The sequence below is a fragment of the Phyllobates terribilis genome, unplaced genomic scaffold (assembly GCF_046119375.1).
Source record: "Phyllobates terribilis strain yellow unplaced genomic scaffold, ASM4611937v1 Scaffold_1__5_contigs__length_1240528914, whole genome shotgun sequence".
Classification (NCBI taxonomy): Eukaryota; Metazoa; Chordata; class Amphibia; order Anura; family Dendrobatidae; genus Phyllobates; species Phyllobates terribilis.
Window position 1 is genome coordinate 359,997,363 of NW_027362761.1, and position 21,580 is coordinate 360,018,942.

The 21,580-nt window shown below is 42.4% G+C and overlaps 1 protein-coding gene across 3 annotated transcripts in view; it reads right to left on the reverse strand.

Annotated features, from left to right (window-relative positions):
- Positions 1 to 21,580, reverse strand: part of CFAP251 (cilia and flagella associated protein 251) — a 112,202-nt gene that overhangs the window by 69,009 nt on the left and 21,613 nt on the right. For 2 of the 3 annotated variants that reach the window (XM_073676265.1, XM_073676264.1), the window contains 8 exons: positions 21,333 to 21,442; positions 13,132 to 13,240; positions 12,972 to 13,052; positions 12,597 to 12,674; positions 12,079 to 12,126; positions 10,046 to 10,263; positions 7,627 to 7,821; positions 6,161 to 6,411 (listed from right to left, as the gene is read on the reverse strand). In XM_073676265.1, the coding sequence (XP_073532366.1) occupies positions 6,161 to 6,411; positions 7,627 to 7,821; positions 10,046 to 10,263; positions 12,079 to 12,126; positions 12,597 to 12,674; positions 12,972 to 13,052; positions 13,132 to 13,240; positions 21,333 to 21,442 (1,090 nt within the window). The remainder of the gene's footprint in view (positions 1 to 6,160; positions 6,412 to 7,626; positions 7,822 to 10,045; positions 10,264 to 12,078; positions 12,127 to 12,596; positions 12,675 to 12,971; positions 13,053 to 13,131; positions 13,241 to 21,332; positions 21,443 to 21,580) is intronic. The other variant, XM_073676266.1, reaches the window with a different exon arrangement.

Here is a 21,580-nt window from a genome sequence, read left to right on the forward strand (position 1 = left end):
ATTCCATATACCAGGATGGGGACCATGTACCAGGATAGGGACCATGTACCAGGATGGAGGGGCATATACCTACCTAGGATTGGGGGGGAACATATACCTACCCAAGATTGGTGGGGCATATACCCAGGATTGAAGGGGTGGCATATACCCAGGATTGGGGGGAGGGCATATACCCAGGATGGGGACCATATTCCATATATCCAGGATGGGGGTCGTATTCCATATACAAGGATGGGGGGCATGTACCAGGATGGGGGCATACACCAAGATGGGGGCCATGTACAAGGATGGGGGGCATATACTGTGGGGCATATATGGGGCCATTATGCTGTAGTGCAATATATGGGGCCATTACGCTGTGGCACACTATATGGGGTCATTACGCTGTGGCGCACTATATGGGGCCATTACGCTGTGGCGCACTATATGGGGCCATTACGCTATGGCGCACTGTATGGCGCACTGTATTACGCTGTGGCTCACTATATGGGGCTATTATACAGAGGGCTCAGCGACTCTAGTGAGCGGTGTAGTTACTGAGGTCACTGCTCATCACAGTGGCTGGGTCTCGTGGAATGCAGTGGGACCCGTAGTGGCTGCTGCTACGGCCTATGGAGCGTCATTCTCTGAACAAGACTCTATAGCCTTTGGACGTCGGATTTGGGTATAGTCGTGGGAATGCCATGGACTACGTCGGACCTGCATGTTTTTTTTTAAAAAAAATAAATTGATGAACCTGGGATAGTGTCGGGGAGTCTTTATTCAAATAACATTTATTTTTCTCTTTTTTTTTTCATTAGTGGGTAAGGAGTGGGGGTGTCTGATACACCGCTCTCCATTACTAACCACAGGGCTTGATGGCAGATGTGAATTTTGACAATTCACAGCTGTAATCAACCCCAACTATCATTACCCCAATTGCCACTGCACCAGGGCAATGGGGATGGGGCAGGCATAGTGCGAACTAATGTGATGCGCCAATTCTAGGGCCGCTGCAGTCTGGTATTTTTAGGCTGGGAAGGGCCCTATAACCAGGGACCTTTGCAGCCTGATAATATCAGCCCGCAGCTGTCTGTTTTTTCTTGCCTAGTTACGAAAAATAGGGGGGGGACCCTACATCTGTTTTTTTTTCATTTATTAGGGTAAACACCCTTTAGTGCCATATAAAAGGCACTAAAAGGTGCAAGTTTATTATATGTAGTATGTATTACTGTGAAATTCTATATCTACTGGACGTTTATTCTATTACACCCCTGCTCCCTTAGAAGTGGACAGAGCAACGTTACACATTTCTAAGGGATCAGTGGTGTAATGTGTGACCCCACTCGGTCCACTTCTATGGGAGCAGTAAAATGGTGGATGGAGGGTGGGTCACACATTACACCACTGCTCCCATAGAAGTGGACGGAATAGTGTCACCGGAAGCGTAGCTAGGGTTTTGGATGGTGAAACTTGTGAGTCGGCCCCTAACCAGGTAAACCTGATTACAATTACTGTGGTGCACCCTAATAGTACATGTAGGAGAACCTCAGCAGATGACCGCACTGTTACTAAAAATATAAGATACTTCATATAGTATAATGCCCTCCCCATTGAACTCCATACAGTAGAATGCCCTCCCCCATCGGCCGAATACAATAGAATGCACTCCCCCATCAGCCGCCATATAGTAGAATGCACTCCCCCATCGGCCGCCATATAGTAGAATGCACTCCCCCATCGGCCACCATACAGTAGAATGCCCTCCCCCATCGGCCACCATACAGTAGAATGCCCTCCCCCATCGGCTGCCGTACAGTAGAATGCACTCCCCATCGGCTGCCATACAGTAGAATGCACTCCCCATCGGCCACCGTACAGTTGAATGCACTCCCCATCGGCCGCCGTACAGTAGAATGCACTTCCCATCGGCCTCCATACAGTAGAATGCACTCCCCATCGGCCACCATACAGTTGAATGCACTCACCATAGGCCTCCATACACTATAATGCACTCCTCCTTGTTCTCCCACTGCTCCAGTCTCTGTAACGAGCCCCCACACATCTCAGCACTGTGGGCTCCATGTAGTGACGTCATCACGCCCGCTGTCAGTGTCTGCATCAGTGACGTCAGACGCAGAGGGGGATTGATGGGAGCGTCACGCTCCCTCAGTTATCATTGCTTTCAACTGTATCGGCAACCAGTCGATACAGATGAATTAGCGAGGAAGGGCGGGCGGGGGGCATCACCTGGCTCACGGGCCCCACATCGGCAGCGTGGCAGTGCAGGGAGATCACGTCCCCCTGCTCTGCTGCAGAGTTTAACTGCATCGGCGCAAGTCAATACAGTTTACAGTAGCGTAGCTCGCTCCGGGTGGGCACCTCAGGGCGTGGGCCCGGGGCAACTGCCCACTCTGCCCCCCCTACTGGGTCTCACACATTACACCACTGCTCCCATAGAAGTGGACAGAGTGGGGTCACATCTTACATACGTTAGATACTGTGTATCTAATCCCATCCTGTGTGATACACTGCGCTGAGCTCAATATCTAATCTCATCATGTGATATACTACATTGAGCCCTGTATCTAATCCCAGCATGTTACTCTAAGAGTATCTAATCACACACATGATACACTCTGCGTATCTAACCCCAGCTTATGATACAGTTAGCAGCACAATCTAACAGAATTGGTGTTGCCGACCGTCCTCGGTGACACTGTACTTGTCAGTATCATGGCAGTCACCAACAAAATGGCTCCACACTGTGATCCTAAACTTCATTCTTTCTTATCCTGTTACAAAAGCCCAGAAGGATAGGAGAGGAGTGAGGTCACACACGAGAGAAGATCCAGCCCACATTTACTGCAGTCGTAATATGAGGCCCACATTTACTGCAGTCATAATATGAGCTAGTTGCACACTAGGATTTCATGGCAAATTTCAGCAGCTGCTCCCCCTAGTTTTTAAAAGTGGAAATACCAAACCTTTTTAAATTATTTTTCATATTTTACTTCATTAAAAAAAATGATAATATTAAAAAAAAGAAAACATAATACTTTTAATTTTTTCAATTGTTGACTTTTTTTTTATGCCACCTTCCCTTCATGGACATAACAGGGGCTGAGGTGTTAGAACCTTTTTTATGGAATGCTTTCCAGCTGGTGATGGATGAAACCGTCAGAGGAAGATCATCTATCTTATTAGTTGGTGCAATCAAAGACGCACTAAATAGAGCTTTTAGATTTTTAGAGGCTGCACATTGTGAACCCAATTACAAGTTTTATTCCCATTCCACCACTCTCTATCTTGATCTAATTGGGTAGCTAGATAGTAATCTTGGATGTTAGGGAGGTTGAGCCCCCCAAATTTCTTAGGCCTTTTCATAAGGTGATTAGATAAGTGAGGTCTTTTGTTCCTCCACACAAAAGTGTTTAAGATTCTGTGTACCTGGTGGAAAAAATTTTTGGGAGAGAAATTGGAACAGTGCGAAACATGTATAATAATTTGGGTAGTGAGAACATTTGTAAGGCCGCAACACACCCCACCCATAAAACCTCGTATTGACCTAGTTTATTTAGGTCCGATTATAGAGTCTGTAATAAAGGAAGATAATCTGATTTATATAAGGTTGATGTAGAAATAGTTATTGACGTTACCAAAAAAATGTAATTTGGTCTTGACGCCAATCAAGAGGAACATTCTTTTGTAAATGTAGTAGAACCTCAACTGGGGTGTTTAAAGGCAGAATGTGGGATTTGTTTTCATTTACTTTATAGTATGATATGTTTCCAAAATGTTTGATTGTCTATATGGCTTCCCCAAGTGAAGTTTCAGGCTCCGTTAAGGTTAAAATCAAGTCATCAGCATATAATGAGATGCTATGTGAACTTCCAGAAATCTCCACCCCCTTTATTCTTTCATTTTGCCTAATGGCCTGTGCCAAAGATTCAATAGTGAGCACACACACCAGGGGGGACAGGCGGCATCCCTGTCTTGTCCCGTTTATTATTAAAAATTCTTCTGATAAGGTGCCATTAACGTAAACTCTTGCTGAGGGTGTGGAGTAAAGGGCTTTAATTGCATTTAGTATTGAACCCCCGAACCTCATTTTACCCAACACCGAGAAGGCGAACGACCAGTTAACCCGGTCAAATGCCTTCTCGGCATCCAAAAACCACCAGGACCGCCGGAGCCCTCTTACTGTTTATGACATCAATCAAGTCTATGACCCTCCTCGTGTTATCCGCCGCTTGTCTCCCTTTTATAAAGCCAGTTTGATCTAATGATATTAATGATGGGAGAATAGGGGCTAGGCGTGGCGTTAGGCATTTAGCGTAGATCTTAAAGTCTGTATTTAATAAGGATATGGGTCTAAAATTTTATGGGATGTCCGGATGCTTGCCGGGTTTTGGTAATGTTATTATTGTAGCCAAGTGCATCTAATCAAGACCTGCAGTGCTAGAATTTAACCCAGTCCTATGTGGCTTTGCTACAAGATAGATAGATACTGTAGATAGACAGACAGACAGACACAGATATATATATACACTGCTCAAAAAAATAAAGGGAACACTCAAATAACACATCCTAGATCTGAATGATGAAATATTCTCATTGAATATTTTGCTCTGTACAAAGTTGAATGTGCTGACAACAAAATCACACAAAAATCATCAATGGAAATCAAATTTATTAACCAATGGAGGCCTGGATTTGGAGTCACCCCCAAAATTAAAGTGGAAAAACACACTACAGGCTGATCCAACTTTGATGTAATGTCCTTAAAACAAGTCAAATGAGGCTCAGTATTGTATGTGGCCTCCACGTGCCTGTATAAAATCCCTACAACGCCTGGGCATGCTCCTGATGAGGTTGCGGATGGTCTCCTGTGGGATCTCCTCCCAGACCTGGACTAAAAGCATCCGCCAACTCCTGGACAGTCTGTGGTGCAACGTGACGTTGGTGGATGGAGCGAGACATGATGTCCCAGATGTGCTCAATCGGATTCAGTTCTGGGGAACGGGAGGGCCAGTCCATAGCTTCAATGCCTTCATCTTGCAGGAACTGCTGACACACTCCAGCCACATGAGGTCTGGCATTGTCCTGCATTAGGAGGAACCCAGGGCCAACCGCACCAGCATATGGTCTCACAAGGGGTCTGAGGATCTCACCTCGGTGACTAATGGCAGTCAGGCTACCTCTGGAGAGCACATGGAGGGCTGTGCGGCCCTCCAAAGAAATGCCACCCCACACCATTACTGACCCACTGCCAAACCGCTCATGCTGAAGGATGTTGCAGGCAGCAGATCGCTCTCCACAGTGTCTCCAGACTCTGTCACGTCTGTCACATGTGCTCAGTGTGAACCTGCTTTCATCTGTGAAGAGCACAGGGCGCCAGTGGCGACTTTGCCAATCCTGGTGTTCTGAGGCAAATGCCAAGCGTCCTGCACGGTGTCCATCTTTGGACGTCGGGCCCTCATACCACCCTCATGGAGTCGGTTTCTAACAGTTTGTGCAGACACATGCACATTTGTGGCCTGCTGGAGGTCATTTTGCAGGGCTCTGGCAGTGCTCCTCCTGTTCCTCCTTGCACAAAGGCGGAGGTAGCGGTCCTGCTGCCGGGTTGTTGCCCTCCTATGTCCCTCTCTACATTTCCTGGTGTACTGGCCTGTCTCCTGGTAGCGCCTCCAGCCTGTGGACACTACGCTGACAGACACAGCAAACCTTCTTGCCACAGCTCGCATTGATGTGCCATCCTGGATGAACTGCACTACCTGAGCAACTTCTGTGGGTTGTAGAGACCGTCTCATGCTACCAGCACAGCCAACATTCAAAAGTGACCAAAACATCAGCCAGAAAGCATTGGTACTGAGATGTGGTCTGTGGTCCCCACCTGCAGAACCACTCCTTTATTGAGGGTGTCTTGATAATTGCCAATAATTTCCATCTATTGTCTATTCCATTTGCACAACAGCATGTGAAATTGATTGTCAATCAGTGTTGCTTCCTAAGTGGACAGTTTGATTTCACAGAAGTTTGATTTTCTAGGAGTTATATTCTGTTGTTTAAGTGTTCCCTTTATTTTTTTGAGCAGTGTATATATGTATACATATACACGCTGTATATAATACACATATATAATTTACATATACTGCACTTGGAGGTACATAAAAATCACCTGAAGGATCATATGCAAGGCAATGTAAGGATTTATCCTTTCCAAAAATCCGGCTGATGAAGCTTTTTCGATCTTTGTAATCCCAAACCTTCAAGATTCCATTATAACTTCCAACAGCAACCTGCGTCTTGTTTGGGTGACAGGCGAGTGCGTGAACAGCGTCAGTGGGCTCTTGTAACACCTTCTTCAGCATTGTACCATCAGTAAACACATGCAGAACCATACCATCTGATGTGGATACAATGAAATTACTGAGACAAAAAGGAGAGATTAGCTTATTATACTGTTCACTTATTTACATAAAAAGGTGGTATACCTCACAATTACCTATAATGGAGAGTTCTTATTTACTGTGATAATGTTCTAATCAATATTAATACAACCATTGGTTCATAGCACTGACTGAAATTTTTAGAGAAAAATACTGCATTACTGCAACTTCAAAGTCTCTTTTTAAGAAAAAAGTGGTTTGGTGCGTAACTTTAATATTGGTGTTGCAAATAGCAATATTTTCACATACACCGTAAATGTACTCAATATGACAAAGCAGCTCAACATGCGATTAAAATTTTAATACCATTAATACCATTTTAATTGCAAGCCGATCAGTGCTGATCTGAGTGCTGAGACCCCACCAATTGCTTCAAACCCTCCCCACCCCCCGAGAGGGGCACAGGTCAGGCGACAAAAAAACGAAAAGCTCCTGCATGAACAAAAACTGGAGAATGGATACAATAGAATGAATTACCTACTAAGCCTATGCTTTATATTGAATCCATGCCATACTCTGAGCGCTCAGACAGAAGCGATTCTCTCCTGTCACCTGAGCTGCACAAATCTCAAGGATGTTTTTGAGCAACTGGTAGAGTCTCAAGACCAGATCACCACTGATCTGCTAGTAATTAAAATGGTAGGTATATTGAAAGAAATGTTAAAAAGGTTTAGTTTGCTCTTTAATGATATCACAGTGTAACCCTATTTTATCCAATGTTATGAAATTAGCCTATATTCAATCTTACCGTTTCTTAAGAAAGTATATTACCAATGCAATATTGGGGCTCATGCACAGGGCTGTAATATGGCTCTGTACAAGTTCTGAGTAGACGTCAAAGAGGCAATACTGAACAGCCAAATGCAGTTTTTTTTCCGTTGAAAATGAATGCAAAATCCAATAGAAACAAATAATTGTGGTGCTTTTTATTGGAGTTCATATTACAGAGAAATTGTATGGAGGCACAATGACACACAGACCAACTATGGCTCTGTAGTGTGGAGTTGTAGAAGACTGTGTGCCATTGTAAGGCTCTGTGCACACTGCTCTACATGAAGAAGAAAGCCTGCCCTGAGCTTGTGATAATACAGCATATTATTGTTATGCCATGCACCTGCGTCATGGGACAGATTCTCATCATCTGGAAGAAAAAATATACAAATAGACTATACACATTTAATAAAGCATTATTCACCTGATGGCAAACTGGTCCCCCTTGATAGAACAGTCTTCAGGGTATCTGGTCTTCTCACTTGCTCCCATAGGGGGACATTTTGAGAAGGACATGGAATGGATAGGTGTCAGATTAAGGTGGCTGTACCAATGTACAAGTTGCAGTTGTTGGTCGTAGAATTTCACATGTCCTCGAGTATCACCAGTGACAAAATACCTGGAGAAAGTTGTGGACAAACGTGGAAGGTACAACTTATGGTACTACACAAAAACACCGAAAATGCTATTTCTATAATGCACTACATAAAGACTGTACATTAAAATTTATTTTATCTGACAACAATAGGTGCAGAATGATCATCATTTTGGACAATGGGATCATAATAGAAAAGTACGTAAGACACACTAAAGATAAATAAAAATTAAATATCATGGGGTTTTAAGGAGGTTTGCCTAGAATCAACAATTAGCATCTATCCACAAGATGTGTCAGATCACTGTGGGCTCCAGCAGTCAAAGGAATGGGGGATCGTGTTCTCTGTTAGGGTATGTGCCTGCAGCCCAGATGCTGCGGAAGAGCCGCCGGCGGATATGCAAATGAACGGCGGCTTTTTTTTTCAAATGCGGACTTTCCCAATAGAGGTTAAGTCTATGGGGAAAGCCCGCATGTGGACCCGCAAGAGAAATTGACATGCTGCGGTCTGGAAAGATGCGCCGCATGTCAGTTTCCACGGGTGAGCCGCAGACACATAGTGGACATGGGATTTCTACAAATCCCATCCACTATGCTGTAACATCTGACCGCTGCGGGTTTGACGCTGCATAAGTCCGCAGCGTCAAACCTGCAGCGGCTCCGGATCGTCTGCACACACCCTTAGGATTTAGACTGTCTAATAAGAATAATGTACCTACAGACCTTAAACAGAGTGGCAGTGCACATGGTGAACCAGCGTAGGATTTAAGATAGGATAGGCCATCAATGTATGATTAGTGGGCATCCAACCCCGGGTCTCCCACCAATTAGAAGAATGCTGGAATGCTATAGCCTCTTTGTTTATCCAGGCACAGTGACTTATATACATATGTGGTAGTGTCTGGCACTGAAGCTCAGGCACTCATGTGAATGGGTTGAGTGGGGCCGAGCTGCAATGCCAGACATGATCACATATTAACAAGATCATGACCCCCCCCTCCTTCCTAACCAGGGATATTTTCGGGTCTTTTTTTTCTTCACAACACATGCGGTTTAAGTTTTACATTATTTTTATATTCCTTTTTTAGCTGATATTGTTTTTTTTCACTTATTGGTAAAATCTCTTTCTCATAGTTTTCATTGAAGCAAAGGAGAAAAACATTTTAAATTGTGTTCCCCTTTCCGCAGAAATAGTTTTTATATATTGGACATATATTTTTTGATGGGGTGGCTACAAACTATGCATTTTTCTACTTTATCCTTATGTATTTATTTTATACACTGTGACCCACAGAAGACCTTTGGGTGGGTGGAGATTTTCATATGTCAATATACATTATTATTATTATTATTATTATTATTTTTTGCTGATTCCCTTGTAACTAGGGCTGGTTTGTAAGCCCCAAATACAAGGGAATTTCAGTATCCAGGCTGCATAGTAGAGCTGTCTGGATATCCTAGAACCAAGCAGCTCCTGTTAATCCCTACACCTAGTAATTACATGTTGACTGGGTCCAGAGGAGGAAGCAGGGTAAGTTATTCCTAATCTGTAAACACAAGGGCTAGTTCAGCACTGTGCATACAGAGATGGAGAAGGTAAAGATGGTAATAAATCATGTTTATCTTCTGTCTGGGAAGTCTGGCTGTGTCTAATAGTCGAATTCCCTCCCCCACAGCTACATGATCTTGTGAAAGCTGCTTAGACTGCACTGATGTTTTAGAATGTCAGTGCAGAGATAAGAGTGGATTGCCCATATTTTTATAGTCTATGGGCAGTCCTGAAGTAGTTAATATCGCTTTGCCTGGATAAACAAAAATGGTCCTCATACTGTAAAGTTCTGAAAGCGACACGGTCCTTTCATTCTGTTCATCAGTAAAGATCCTGAGGCCTGGGTATCATGATCCTGAGGCCTGGGTATCACAATTATGCCCTGATGAATCAATGATCAATAGACAAATCCAGAAATATTCATGAATACAAACTATGCTACTATCACTATCTGGTTTTCCACTTCTAATTGTGTTAAAATTCCATATAATATTTCAATTTTGTATTAGATACTAATGCCAGATTATCAGACAGTTTGGATTATTAGAAATTCTCTCTAGTTTTAGCTTAATGACTGCAAAATATTTTTAATTAAAATTACTCTACAGAAGCTGAACGGAAAAGCTGAACGTCAGGGTGTCTGTTATGGTGACTGAATGTCGGCAGTTACTAGAGTGTGTTAGTAAATTAATTCATTACCTGTCATGGGTAGTGAGCACAGTAATGGCATCTTTCTGAAGATGCATCAACTTTAAAGCTTTCTTATTATGTGGCTTTATGGCAGACTTTGTTCTGATCAATGGGGTATTGGTGGTCTCCCAGACAACCAGTTTCCCTGCAGATGTAGCTGTCAAGGATCTTACATTGCGGAAATCAAAAACCGATTGGCTGAAAGCTCCCACGGCTTTGTTAAAAGTCTGCAAAAAAATGGATTTTAGTGTTAAACTAAAGTTGCCAGTGTGAGAGAACATAGCAGGTTAACTGCATGGGGAAGATGCCGTGAATTGTGGGGAGATGCAGAAGCGGCTCCTAACAATGTAGAATAGGTTATAACAACTTAGAACAGACAATAAAAAGGAATTACAGGAAAAAGCAGTCACAATTCACTGCAATGCCACCCCAGCTTCGAGCATCTTCATTAAAGATCCATGTAAATATATAGATGGGTTATGGGCACTACTAATAGCAGAGCTGATTATATTTCAGTAATCCTAATAGAAAGCATCAGTATTATGTAGGCTATTTTACTAGGCTGGAGGGAATACTACATGAAGACATTTTCTTTGGCTATATTGAAATGATGCACATTTAAGGGGTATTCCCTAATAATAATATTAGCAAATACCTCCAATCAGAAATTTAGTGTAGTTCTCCTGATTCGCTATGTCGTTTACCTCATGTGCAGGACACAGCAGTAGCTTAGGTATCCATGGTTACAATCACCCTTATAGCGACAGCTAGTTAGCTGTTAGTGATCGGAACTATGGATACCTAAGGTCCTGCAATGCCCTGCACATGGGGTAAGCAACATGGCGAATAAGAACTATACTACATTTCTAATTGGAGGTATTTGCTAATATTATTATCATTATTATTACACCAACTACATATGGGGATAGGATCTTGGAGATGGGAATACCTCTTTAAGGATACATATTGGATACTAGATTTGTGGTAGTAACCTGAGTGGGTTATCGAAGACAAACACAAGGACTCCCAAATTATTAGAAACTTATACATATAAAGTGTCTGTTTTGTTTGTTTTTTTGTTTTTCAGTCGAAAAAAAAGACAATTTTTACCAGATGTGCCAAATTCAAGAAATGTTTACATGCCTGATACACATTTCAGCCAGGTGGTGTATGAATATGATAAGTGCATGAAGCTTTCACTACAATTTTCTTTTTCTATACATGTACCCATATTTCTCCTCCTGATCCCTCCCATAACGATGTATACTCAGTTCAGCCGGGCATCCATGTGTTCTGAATGGGGAGAGAGGAGTAAGCTGCTGCCAGACACCAGGGCCAGCTGTTTATCTTCCCTGACGCCAAAAAAACAGGGGTTAATCCTTCTTTACCACAGCTTCATCTGTCAAGGAGTTATGAGGCCCCCCATACACATATTATTGTCTGAAAGTCCAGCCATAATCAGCATGTTTGGCCGACACTGACTTAGCTCTAATGTGCATGGGCACTTTTAAAGGGAATATGTCACCAGATTTGTGCTACCCCATCTGACAGCAACATGATGTAGGGGCAGACACCCTGATTCCAGCTATGTATCACTTACTGGGCTGATTGTGGAGATGATAGATTTTGACGAAATCACAGTTTTTTGTGCAGCAGATCGCCCAGTTCTCTGAATGCTGAGCTCTATATAACCCCGCACACATCAATTAGCGGTGATGGCGGGGTTATGCAGAGCTCATGAATATGGAGGATGACATGGCAGCAGGTTTACTAGCGCTCTAGTGATAATCTCCTGCTGATACATCAGTGATTTTATGAAAACTACAGCAAGCAGCCCATCACTGGAATCAGTGTATCTGACTTCTCTCAGATTAAGTGGCAAACACCTTGTGACAGGTTCCCTGGTTCATCAGGTACTTGACCATAAAGTATTAGCTTTAGTAGCTTTAGATGAATTAAACCCTACATCAATTGCACATGGACTGGACTCCATTTCCAGGCATTAAAATTAACCATAAAATATTTAAAGAAAATCAACTCACCTTGTCATTCAGTGGAGGAGCAACATACTCTAGATTACAATTATCCTGCTAAGAAAAAAGGAAAAAAAGTGGACAGATCCTATTAATTTGTTCCTTTAACATAGAAGGAATTAATCACGGTGATCAGTAATTAACCACAACCAGAACAAAGGATAAAGGATACAACTGATTGCAGCAATGAAACATTACAGGTTTTTAAATGCCTTTTGAAAACAGCAATCGGATTGGTTGTTATAGGCATCTCTACTTTCATGTGTCTGTCGGCCCACATGGTATCTTCAGGGTGTGTAGGCCCTAAACTATAGTATAACATTATTGAGTTGTGATAAAATTGGGCTTTACAGTAACTCACATGAGACCGATATGATTTCATATGAAGAAAAAAGTTGCCAGAAGTTTTCCCCATATCAAGTTGAGCATCCCATTATTTTACCAGGACTCTGAGGTGACCAAATATATCATAAAGCCCTAGGGTAAGTGATCGTAGAGAAATACTGGACACATAAAACCTTACTTACCCAGGAATAAAATATGACTTGTGTGTCACTGTTGGTGATCAGCTGCGTCTCATCTATAGGATTAAATATAATGTATTTCTGAAGAAAGAGAAAATAGTTGAAGATTCTAAAGATCCATATTTTAAAAATAGTTCTAATATTCTAAAAAAAAAACAGACTTTTTTTCATCCATTACAAAGTGTTGACCACAGTAATAAAAGGGTTCACAGCCAAGATTGGAGTGTACTCTGATCCAGGTCACAGTCAGGAGGCTGATGTAGGAACAGGAGCAATGCCAAAAACCGTCACTGCAGACTTCAGATTCTGCATAGCCCCGCCAAAAGACAATGGGTGGTCATTAACAATAAAAAATACAATATCAGGTATAAATCTTACCTGTAGGCCAAACTGTGCTTTCAGCTCAGCTGTACAAATGGGTGTTTCAGAACCTGTTGTCCAATCCCATATACAGACTTTCTAGGAATGAAAAAGCTGAATGAGCAGAAGAATGTATGAATGGAGCACTACTTACTACAACAAAATAATGAATAGCTACCTGAACAGTACGCCCTCCTATAGTTGCCAAGTACTTGGCGTTATGCGACATAGCTATGGCAATTACTCCCTCATGAGGATGACTTTGAAATATGGTGTGAACAGGAATTCTGGAAATGAATACAATTAATATTTTATATTAGTATATGGGAAAAGTATACAACCATGAACTGATCTTGTTAAGATCACTAAATGTATACACCACTAGTATAACCAGAGCTGTGGAGTCGGTCAGCCAAACCTCCGACTCCAATTCTGACTCCTCAATTTCCATGACTCCAACTCTGACCCCGACTCCCTCATACATGGCTCATGTTTAAGTGATGAATTTACTGTAGCACAGATTCATCTCAGCTAAAAGTCTAGACCTTTAGATCTGGAATAGGACAGACATTTATAGGACATTTCATAACTTTCCCAAATTCTTATGAAAAAAATATTCCCCACAAATTGCATTGAACTACTGTACCCAATTTATTATATATTTTAGGAGTTGGAGTGGGTCCAATTTATACCGACTCCACCAAAATGGACACCAACTCCACATCCCTGAGTATCACTAAATGTATATACTGTTAGTATCACTATTGTTAGTTTCATTAAATGTGTTATATTGTATACTAATACTATAAATATTAAGGTTACACAGATGCTTTATATCTGCAATACTTCAGTGTAATTTTAGTGACCTCCTATTAAAAGGTTTTCCCATCTTTATATTATATATTTATAGTATATTTATTATTTCTACTATAATGGATATTGATGGATAATGCTAGTAAATACAAGCAATTTAGCCATTTATTGTTTATTAACATTTTCATCAATTCTTGAAATATTAACACTTTTCTTTTGCTTAAAGTTCTTTGTCTGGGAGGTCGACCACTGCTAGACAGCAGAACATGTGCAGTGCTTACAAGATCTTTTTCTATTGAGCTTGTGCACGCTATTTTGACGCCGGCCAGGATTGTTGGAACACATTGTTACCTCCTAATCCAGGCCAGCTTCAGAGCAGTGCTTACAAGCTGAAAAGCAGGGGTGGTTGGTTTTGTAAGCAACAAGCTGTAAAAGTTGTTTTTACAAGTACTATTTGACAATATCCACCTATGAAGATGAGCAGAACCCTTTAACCTCTTACAGCAATATCATGTACATGTACAAGATTTCCAAAGGTGATCAAGTGTGTTGAGGGTTCAGGAGCGAAACACTCTCCATACGCAGCAGACACAACCTGAGCTGAGCTCTGCCCACGGCTATTAACCACTTCATGCTGCTTTAATTATCTGACAGTGGAGTTTAGTTGGAAGCAGCTCCCATCGGCGCCCGAAGGCATGATCGTGGATCACCGATAGGTTACCATGACAGCCTGGGGTCTGCTGAAGGCCCCCTTCATTGCTGACATCTTGATTCTCTTTTGAAGCTCTACTATATGGTGATCTTTAAGGGAGACCAACCACGATTTTACTATGTACTGCTATACTGTTGTATGTAGTATAATTGATCAGATGATACCAGGTTCAAGTCCTATAAGGGAACTAAAACATTTTTTTTCTATTTAAGTGGAGAAAAAAAATAAGAGTAATTGTTACACGGATGCCGTTAGGTTCAGATAGGGCGAGACAGGTTTCATGAATTCATTGGAATTCTGGGGAACCGTTACTCAGGGTGACCATAGGCTGCAGCTTCTCTCAAGGCACAGGATAGATTCAATTGCTGACCAGACACATCTGGCAAGAGTCTTTTTCAACAGTTTAACAGTGGAATTTAATCTGAAGCACGGCTAGTGCAATTCAGGGATATTACAGCAACAATCTTCATTACAGTAAAGTCTCATAAAGCAGGCACAGTAACGTCAGTCTCTTCACTAGCATAATTCAGCACAGATTAGATCTCTTGGCAGCACACTTCTATGCATAAACAGCAGGCTTTTCCTTCACAAGGACTCACTAGTACACAGCATTCTTTATCCTGCATGAAGATGGAGAGGGAGGAGGGCTTGATGAGGGAGATGATCCCTGTGACACAATTCCTTCCAGTCCTTATCTTCCTGCCTGATAAACTCCCTGAACTAACAGTGCAGAGTATTATCTGACCTGTGTTTAGTTTCTATCCTGATCTAAATCCTGTTCAGTTGCCTTCTGTCTGATACAGATAACACACCACTTCTCTCTTCAGCTTCAGCCAGACTACAATAACAAGTTCCCCACAATCCCCCTGGGGCTCTCCTAAAACACTCCCTGTCTCCTGTGACTGTGTTAACCCCTCTAGTTACTGGATGCTTCTGAAGCACAGCACTTCCTGTCTCTTGTGACTGTGTTAACTCTTATAGTTGCTGGATGCTTTTGAAGCAACAGCACAACTTCTGCATGTCACACTCTTCCCTCCTTTTTGAATGTCGTCCTCGACATTCGTCTTAATTGGTCAATCTGACCAATTCTGAGACAGTGGTGAAAGTTGAGTAACTTTATATACAAATTGGCATTGTCAAATTGGCATAACATTTATAAACATTTATAACAACCTATTCTACGACCTTTTTCTTGTAGTACTCCTGTAAGAAATAAGCAACACAATCAGCATCTCTTCAGCTGGAGCTTTTCGTATGTCTTCAACCAGCTCTCTCTCTCACTAGGCCTTAACAGTTCTTTGTTTCTACAAAGTCTTTTAAGGAAAATCAAAGCATGAAAACAAGTTTTTCCAGTAGGCAACATCTTCCATACTGCCTCTTGGTGGTGATTACCACTCCAGTGGGCTTACCTGGTCCGTTGGCAAAAATACCTATTTCCAGTCGACAGTCCTTGGCACTTGACTCGGTTCACCAAGTGTCTCGTAAGTCAGCATCACGGGCCTCCTCACTTCTCGAGTCGACATCCTCCTGGTGGGATGTTACTCAGATACCACGAGTTCTTTGGTCACAGGAGTTTCTTCCGCCGCACTCATTTCCCGTGCTTCCTCAGATGCTCTTGGAGCTGCCTCTGAAAGTTCCTGTACTTATCCTGAATCGCCTATTTCCACACGGTCTGGTAATTCCGCTCCTCCTGAGTGTCGATCGGTCTCTTCAGGGGCCGGTGTTCGATCATCAGAGCTAAATGGGACTTCATCTGTACTCCTTGGTACAAACTCTGGAGTCTCGGGACTTAGTTCACTCTCCTGAGGATGGTACATCCCTCTCCTCGCCGGTCCGAGAAATACAACAGTGTGCTCTTCTTCATCGGAACTTTCAAGGTCACTATCTTCCTCCGGAGCTTCAGTCTGTGGTGGTCCCTTAGTCGATCTCGGACGATGTCGGTCTACTTCTGGGAAGTATTGTTGTGGTGGGAGATATTCACAGGGTAGTAGTAAATTCCAATGGACTATTCTGGTTTTCTTGTCTCCCGTTTCCAATCGGATTTCATACACTGGGCTGTCCTCAGCTTTCCTCCTTACGACCACATACACCTTGTCTTCCCAGTACGAACAAAGTTTTCCTGGACCACCTTTCTCACGTACGTTTTTGACTAGCTCACGGCTTCCCGGTGCCAATTTTGATTCATAACATTTTCGATCATAGTACTCCTTACTCTTGCTCTGTCCTTGCGTAACCACTTTTGACGCTATGTTGTATTCCTCTGCCATCTATTCCTTCCATTTCCGAACGTACTCTGGATAAGTTTTGTAAGTCTCTGACACTGGAGTATCGAACATGATGTCAATTGGCAGTCTTGGCGATCGTCCTTACAATAGGAAGAAAGGTGAGTAACCCGTGGCATCGCTCTTTGTACAGTTATAGGCATGTACCACTTTTGACAGAGAACTCTTCCAGTCTTTCTTCTCATCACCTGTTAAAGTGTGCAACATCGATAATAATGTCCGGTTAAAACGTTCCACTTGTCCATTACCTTCTGGGTGATAGGGCATTGTGTGGGATCTCTGAATCCTACAGTACTTTCCTAGCTTGGCAAAGAGATGGTTCTCAAATTCTCTTCCTTGGTCGTGGTGTAACCTTGTAGGGAACCCAAACATCAAAGCAAAATCATTGAAGATCTTCTCTGCCGCTGTTCGACCAGATTTATTGGTGGTGGCATATGCTTGAGCAAATCGAGTAAAATGGTCCATCACCACCAAAATGTATTCGTAGCCACCCTTGCACGTCTCGAGATGTAGAAAGTCTATTGAGACCATCTCGAACGGATACGTAGTTTGGATGTTGCCCATAGGTGCCCGGGTTGATGTGTTGAGACGTTTATCTTTCAGACACCCACACTCTCTGGTCACGTACCTCTCAATATCTCTCTACATGTATGGTCAGAAGAAACGTTCACGGATCAAATTTGTTGTCCTTTCTACTCCCAGGTGTCCCATGTTTTCATAGAGTTCTTTGAAGAACAACCTACGGAATACTCTGGGTAGTACCAACTGCCGGTTTTGTCCTCCTTTTACGATACAGGATACCGTCTTCACTGAGGTAGAGCTTCGTCCATTCTTTAACTAAAACAGATACTGCTGGTGACTCATTATCTCTCTCCCGTTTCTACATCTCTGGATGCAAACAACAGTCTATCCTCCAGTTCAATTGCTCTGAACAAGAAACTTTGGGGTGATTCATTATTTTTCTGTGAGATTAATGAGTCGGTGGAACAATTCTGAAGTATTCTCTTCTTTATAGTGCCCTTTTAAAATCATCTTCAGCTGTTGCAAGGTCAATTGACTCTTCATTTCTAGCATACTACGGAGGTTCAGTCCTGGCCTGATCGCTTTCATCACCCCCTCAATGATCTCATCTGGTTGGTAGCCTTTCTGTAAGCCTGCATCGATCTGGTGCAACAAGTTCATATAAGACAGTTTCTCTTTCTGTTCATACTCTCCAATCTGTCCCAGGATCTTGAATTATTTTCTTATGGTGATTTGTGGTGTTAGAGATGAGTTTTCCTGATTTATCTAACCCGAGCAGGTTAAAGGTTCTGTCTGAGCCAGTTACCCGTTCAGAGGTTTTCGTTGATTCCTGCAGGGCTGTTGTTAGGGCTTTGAGTTGTTCTTTCAATTCCTGTAGTTCAGTCTGCAGACGGAGATTCCCGCTTTTGGTAATTGGTGCCGCCCCTCCATCCTCCAACTTCAACCTGGTTAGAAACTGTGTTAGCTCCTAGAGGAATATCCCCATGACGTCTTCAGCTTCTTTCTCCCTCAGCTCATCCATTTTTAATTTAATTTAATTAATGGCAGTTAACATTTGCCTGCGGTTATGTGCTTTAGAAATCTGTTCTTCTGACATCTTTATATGTTCTGCTACTGTTCTCAATTCTTCACAAGTTAACTGAAGAAGCAGCTCACTAATTCTGTCCATTTGTATTTCCACATTCATTGCTGCTACTGAGTTTTCTTTAGGGCTGGTCCCCTTTAACTGGTGTAGAAGAGTTGAATTGAGGTGCTGTGCTGCTGTGTTTTTCCAGACACTTTTCCTCTTCTCCCTCTACACGCTAATTCCCGCTCAGGACTCCCCGTATGGGCCACCAATGTTACACGCACGCCGCTAGGTTCAGATAGGGCGAGATGGGTTTCATGAATTCCTTGGAATCCTGGGGGAACCGTAGGGCGACCATAGACTGCAGCTTCTCTCAGGCACACAATAGATTTAGTTGGTGACCAGACACATCTGGCAAGAGTCTTTTTCAACAGTTTAACAGTGGAATTTAATCTGAAGCACGGCTAGTGCAATTCAGGGATATTACAGCAACAATCTTCATTACAGTACAGTCTCATAAAGCAGGCACAGTAACGTCAGACTCTTCAGTAGCATAATTCAGCACAGATTAGATCTCTTGGCAGCACACTTCTATGTATAAACAGCAGGCTTTTCTTTCACAAGGACTCACTAGTACACAGCATTCTTTATCCTGCATGGAGATGGAGGGGGGGAGGGTTTGATGAGGGAGATGATCCCTGTGACACAATTCCTTCTAGTCCTTATCTTCCTGCCCGATAATACTCTGCACTGTTAGTTCAGGGAGTTTATCTTACCTGTGTTTAGTTTCTCTCGTGATCTGAATCCTGTTCAGTTGCCTTCTGTCAGATACAGATAACACACCACCTCTCTCTTCAGCTTCAGCCAGACTATAACAAGTTCCCCACAATCCCCCTGGGGCTCTGCTGCAACACTCCCTGTCAACTGTGACTGTGTTGAACCCTCTAGTTGCTGGATGCTTCTGAAGCACAACACTTCCTGTCTCTTGTGACTGTGTTAACTCTTATAGTTGCTGGATGCTTTTGAAGCAACAGCACTACTTCTGCATGTCACATAATAATAAAAAAATCTATGCAAGATTAGTATGGCCATAACCGTACTGACCTGGAGAATCATTATTCCTCCATTTGGTTTTATGGAGTGTATCCTGTGGAGTATTATCACGGGATATATTCCATAAAAGCAAAACCCAAAAACTCATGGCAGAATTACATTTTTTTTTTTTTTTTTACAATTTCACAATTTTTTTCCTGTTTTCCATTATGTGTTAAAATAAAAATAAATGGTGCCATATAAGCTACAATCCGTTCTGCAAAAAAAAAAAAAAGCCCTCATATGGCTAGGTCGACAAAAAAATAAATAGTTATGACTCTTATTTATTTTATTCACTTATATGGCGCCATTAATTCCACAGCGCTTTACAAACATCATCACTGTCCCCATTGGAGCTCACAATCTAAATTCTCTATCAGTATGCCTTTGGAGTGTGGGAGAAAATCTGGAGGAAACCCACGCAAACACGGGGAGAACATACAAACTCCTTGCAGATATTGTCCTTGGTGGGATTTGAACCCAGATCCACAGGGCTATAGTGCTAATCACTGAGCCTCTGTACTGCCCCTTGGAAGAAAAGGAGGAAAAAACGAAAGCGCAAAAACTAAAATTGGATGTGGAGGCAAGGGGTTAATCCTTGCATGTGGCAGTTTGTGGGAAGGTGTGGGAGGTTGATACAGTGCTGAACTCCTTTCTAACTATTTAAATGCTGAGCATGCTACTGACTGCAGCATCTAAGAGATTAAACTGCTGTCACCAGAGCTGATACCAATCACGCAAGTTTTATGCAGGTGTCAACTGTGAAAATGTTTCATACACTGATACCTGATGCCTTTCCTGAAGGTGTCATATTCATAATTTTACTTTACTTCTGAATCCCTATGTATTCCCCCAGTAAAAAAAAAATAACACTAAGGGCAGGTGCAAACGTCCGTATGTGTTCCATCTGAGAAAAAAGGTCTGATTATGATAATCACACTCTGAACAGAGTGGGATCCGTTTTTCTCTTTAGTTCGAGGGTGATCCGATGTTTTGACGGATTGCACTAGGACTGAAACTACGGTCATCTGCATGAGACCTTATTCTCACCTCTGGTGCCAGCACCATTCCAGCGGTATCGGCACTGGCTCTCCCGGGGATTGCATAACATTATTATGTCACGTGATCCCTGTGGTCAATCAGCGCTGGCTTCACTCTCCTACGGAAGTACTTGACAACCAGAGGAAGTGAGATCTGCGACTGCTATCTCATTTCCTCCGGATGTCTTGATTTGTCCGAAGGAAGGGAGAGGGGAGGCAGAACGATTGGCCGCAGTGATTGCATGACATAACAATGTTACGCGATCCCCATAAGAGCCAGCGCCGACACTGCTGGAGCACTGCTGGCGCCGGAGGTGAGTTATTATTCTACTAGGGGAAAAATAGGGATTCAGAATGGGTTTTCTGAGTAGTGGACAACCCCTTTAACTCTGTGCTAGATATGTAAAAGAGGTGTTCCAGTTTCATCATAAGAGAAAGTGTTTTAAAATTTCTAATATACTTTCTCTAGCAAGTCGTCACGGTTTTAAGATTGTTCATTGTAGTTCAATATTAACTATTGTGTTTACTTGCAAGAATGAAAATCTGTTCTGGTCACACAGGTGCACGTCTCGTTATGGTCCCAGAACTCTTGTGTAACGAGCCGTGCACCTGTGTGACCAGGAAGCAAACAACAAAGGTTCCAAAAAAGATTCCCACCAAATGACAAGAAGCAGCTGCCATGAAAACTGTGAGGAATTAATACCCAAAGCATATTAACATTCATTGTGCATGTAAAATATTGTCTTACAAAATTAGGAAAAATAATATTTTAATTTTGCAAATGCGCTGCATGAATTCAGTTGTAATGTTTCATTTCAACAATCAGGATGTATTCAAAACAGCTTCACTCACTCTGAAAATGAATCCCATACAATGATGAGACTTTCTGGCCCTTGATCGCCTGTAACAATCCATCGGCGGTCCTGACTAACACACAAACAGGAAATGCAGCTACAGTGACCCTAGAAGTAAAAACGTATAAGAATAAACATTGCAATACATTCATTATAGTCTGTATTCTATAATTCTATAGAATATTGCGGCAAGACGACTCGCTCGGCTCTCCTGGAGGCAGACTCAGGACACACGTTCCCAGGTTT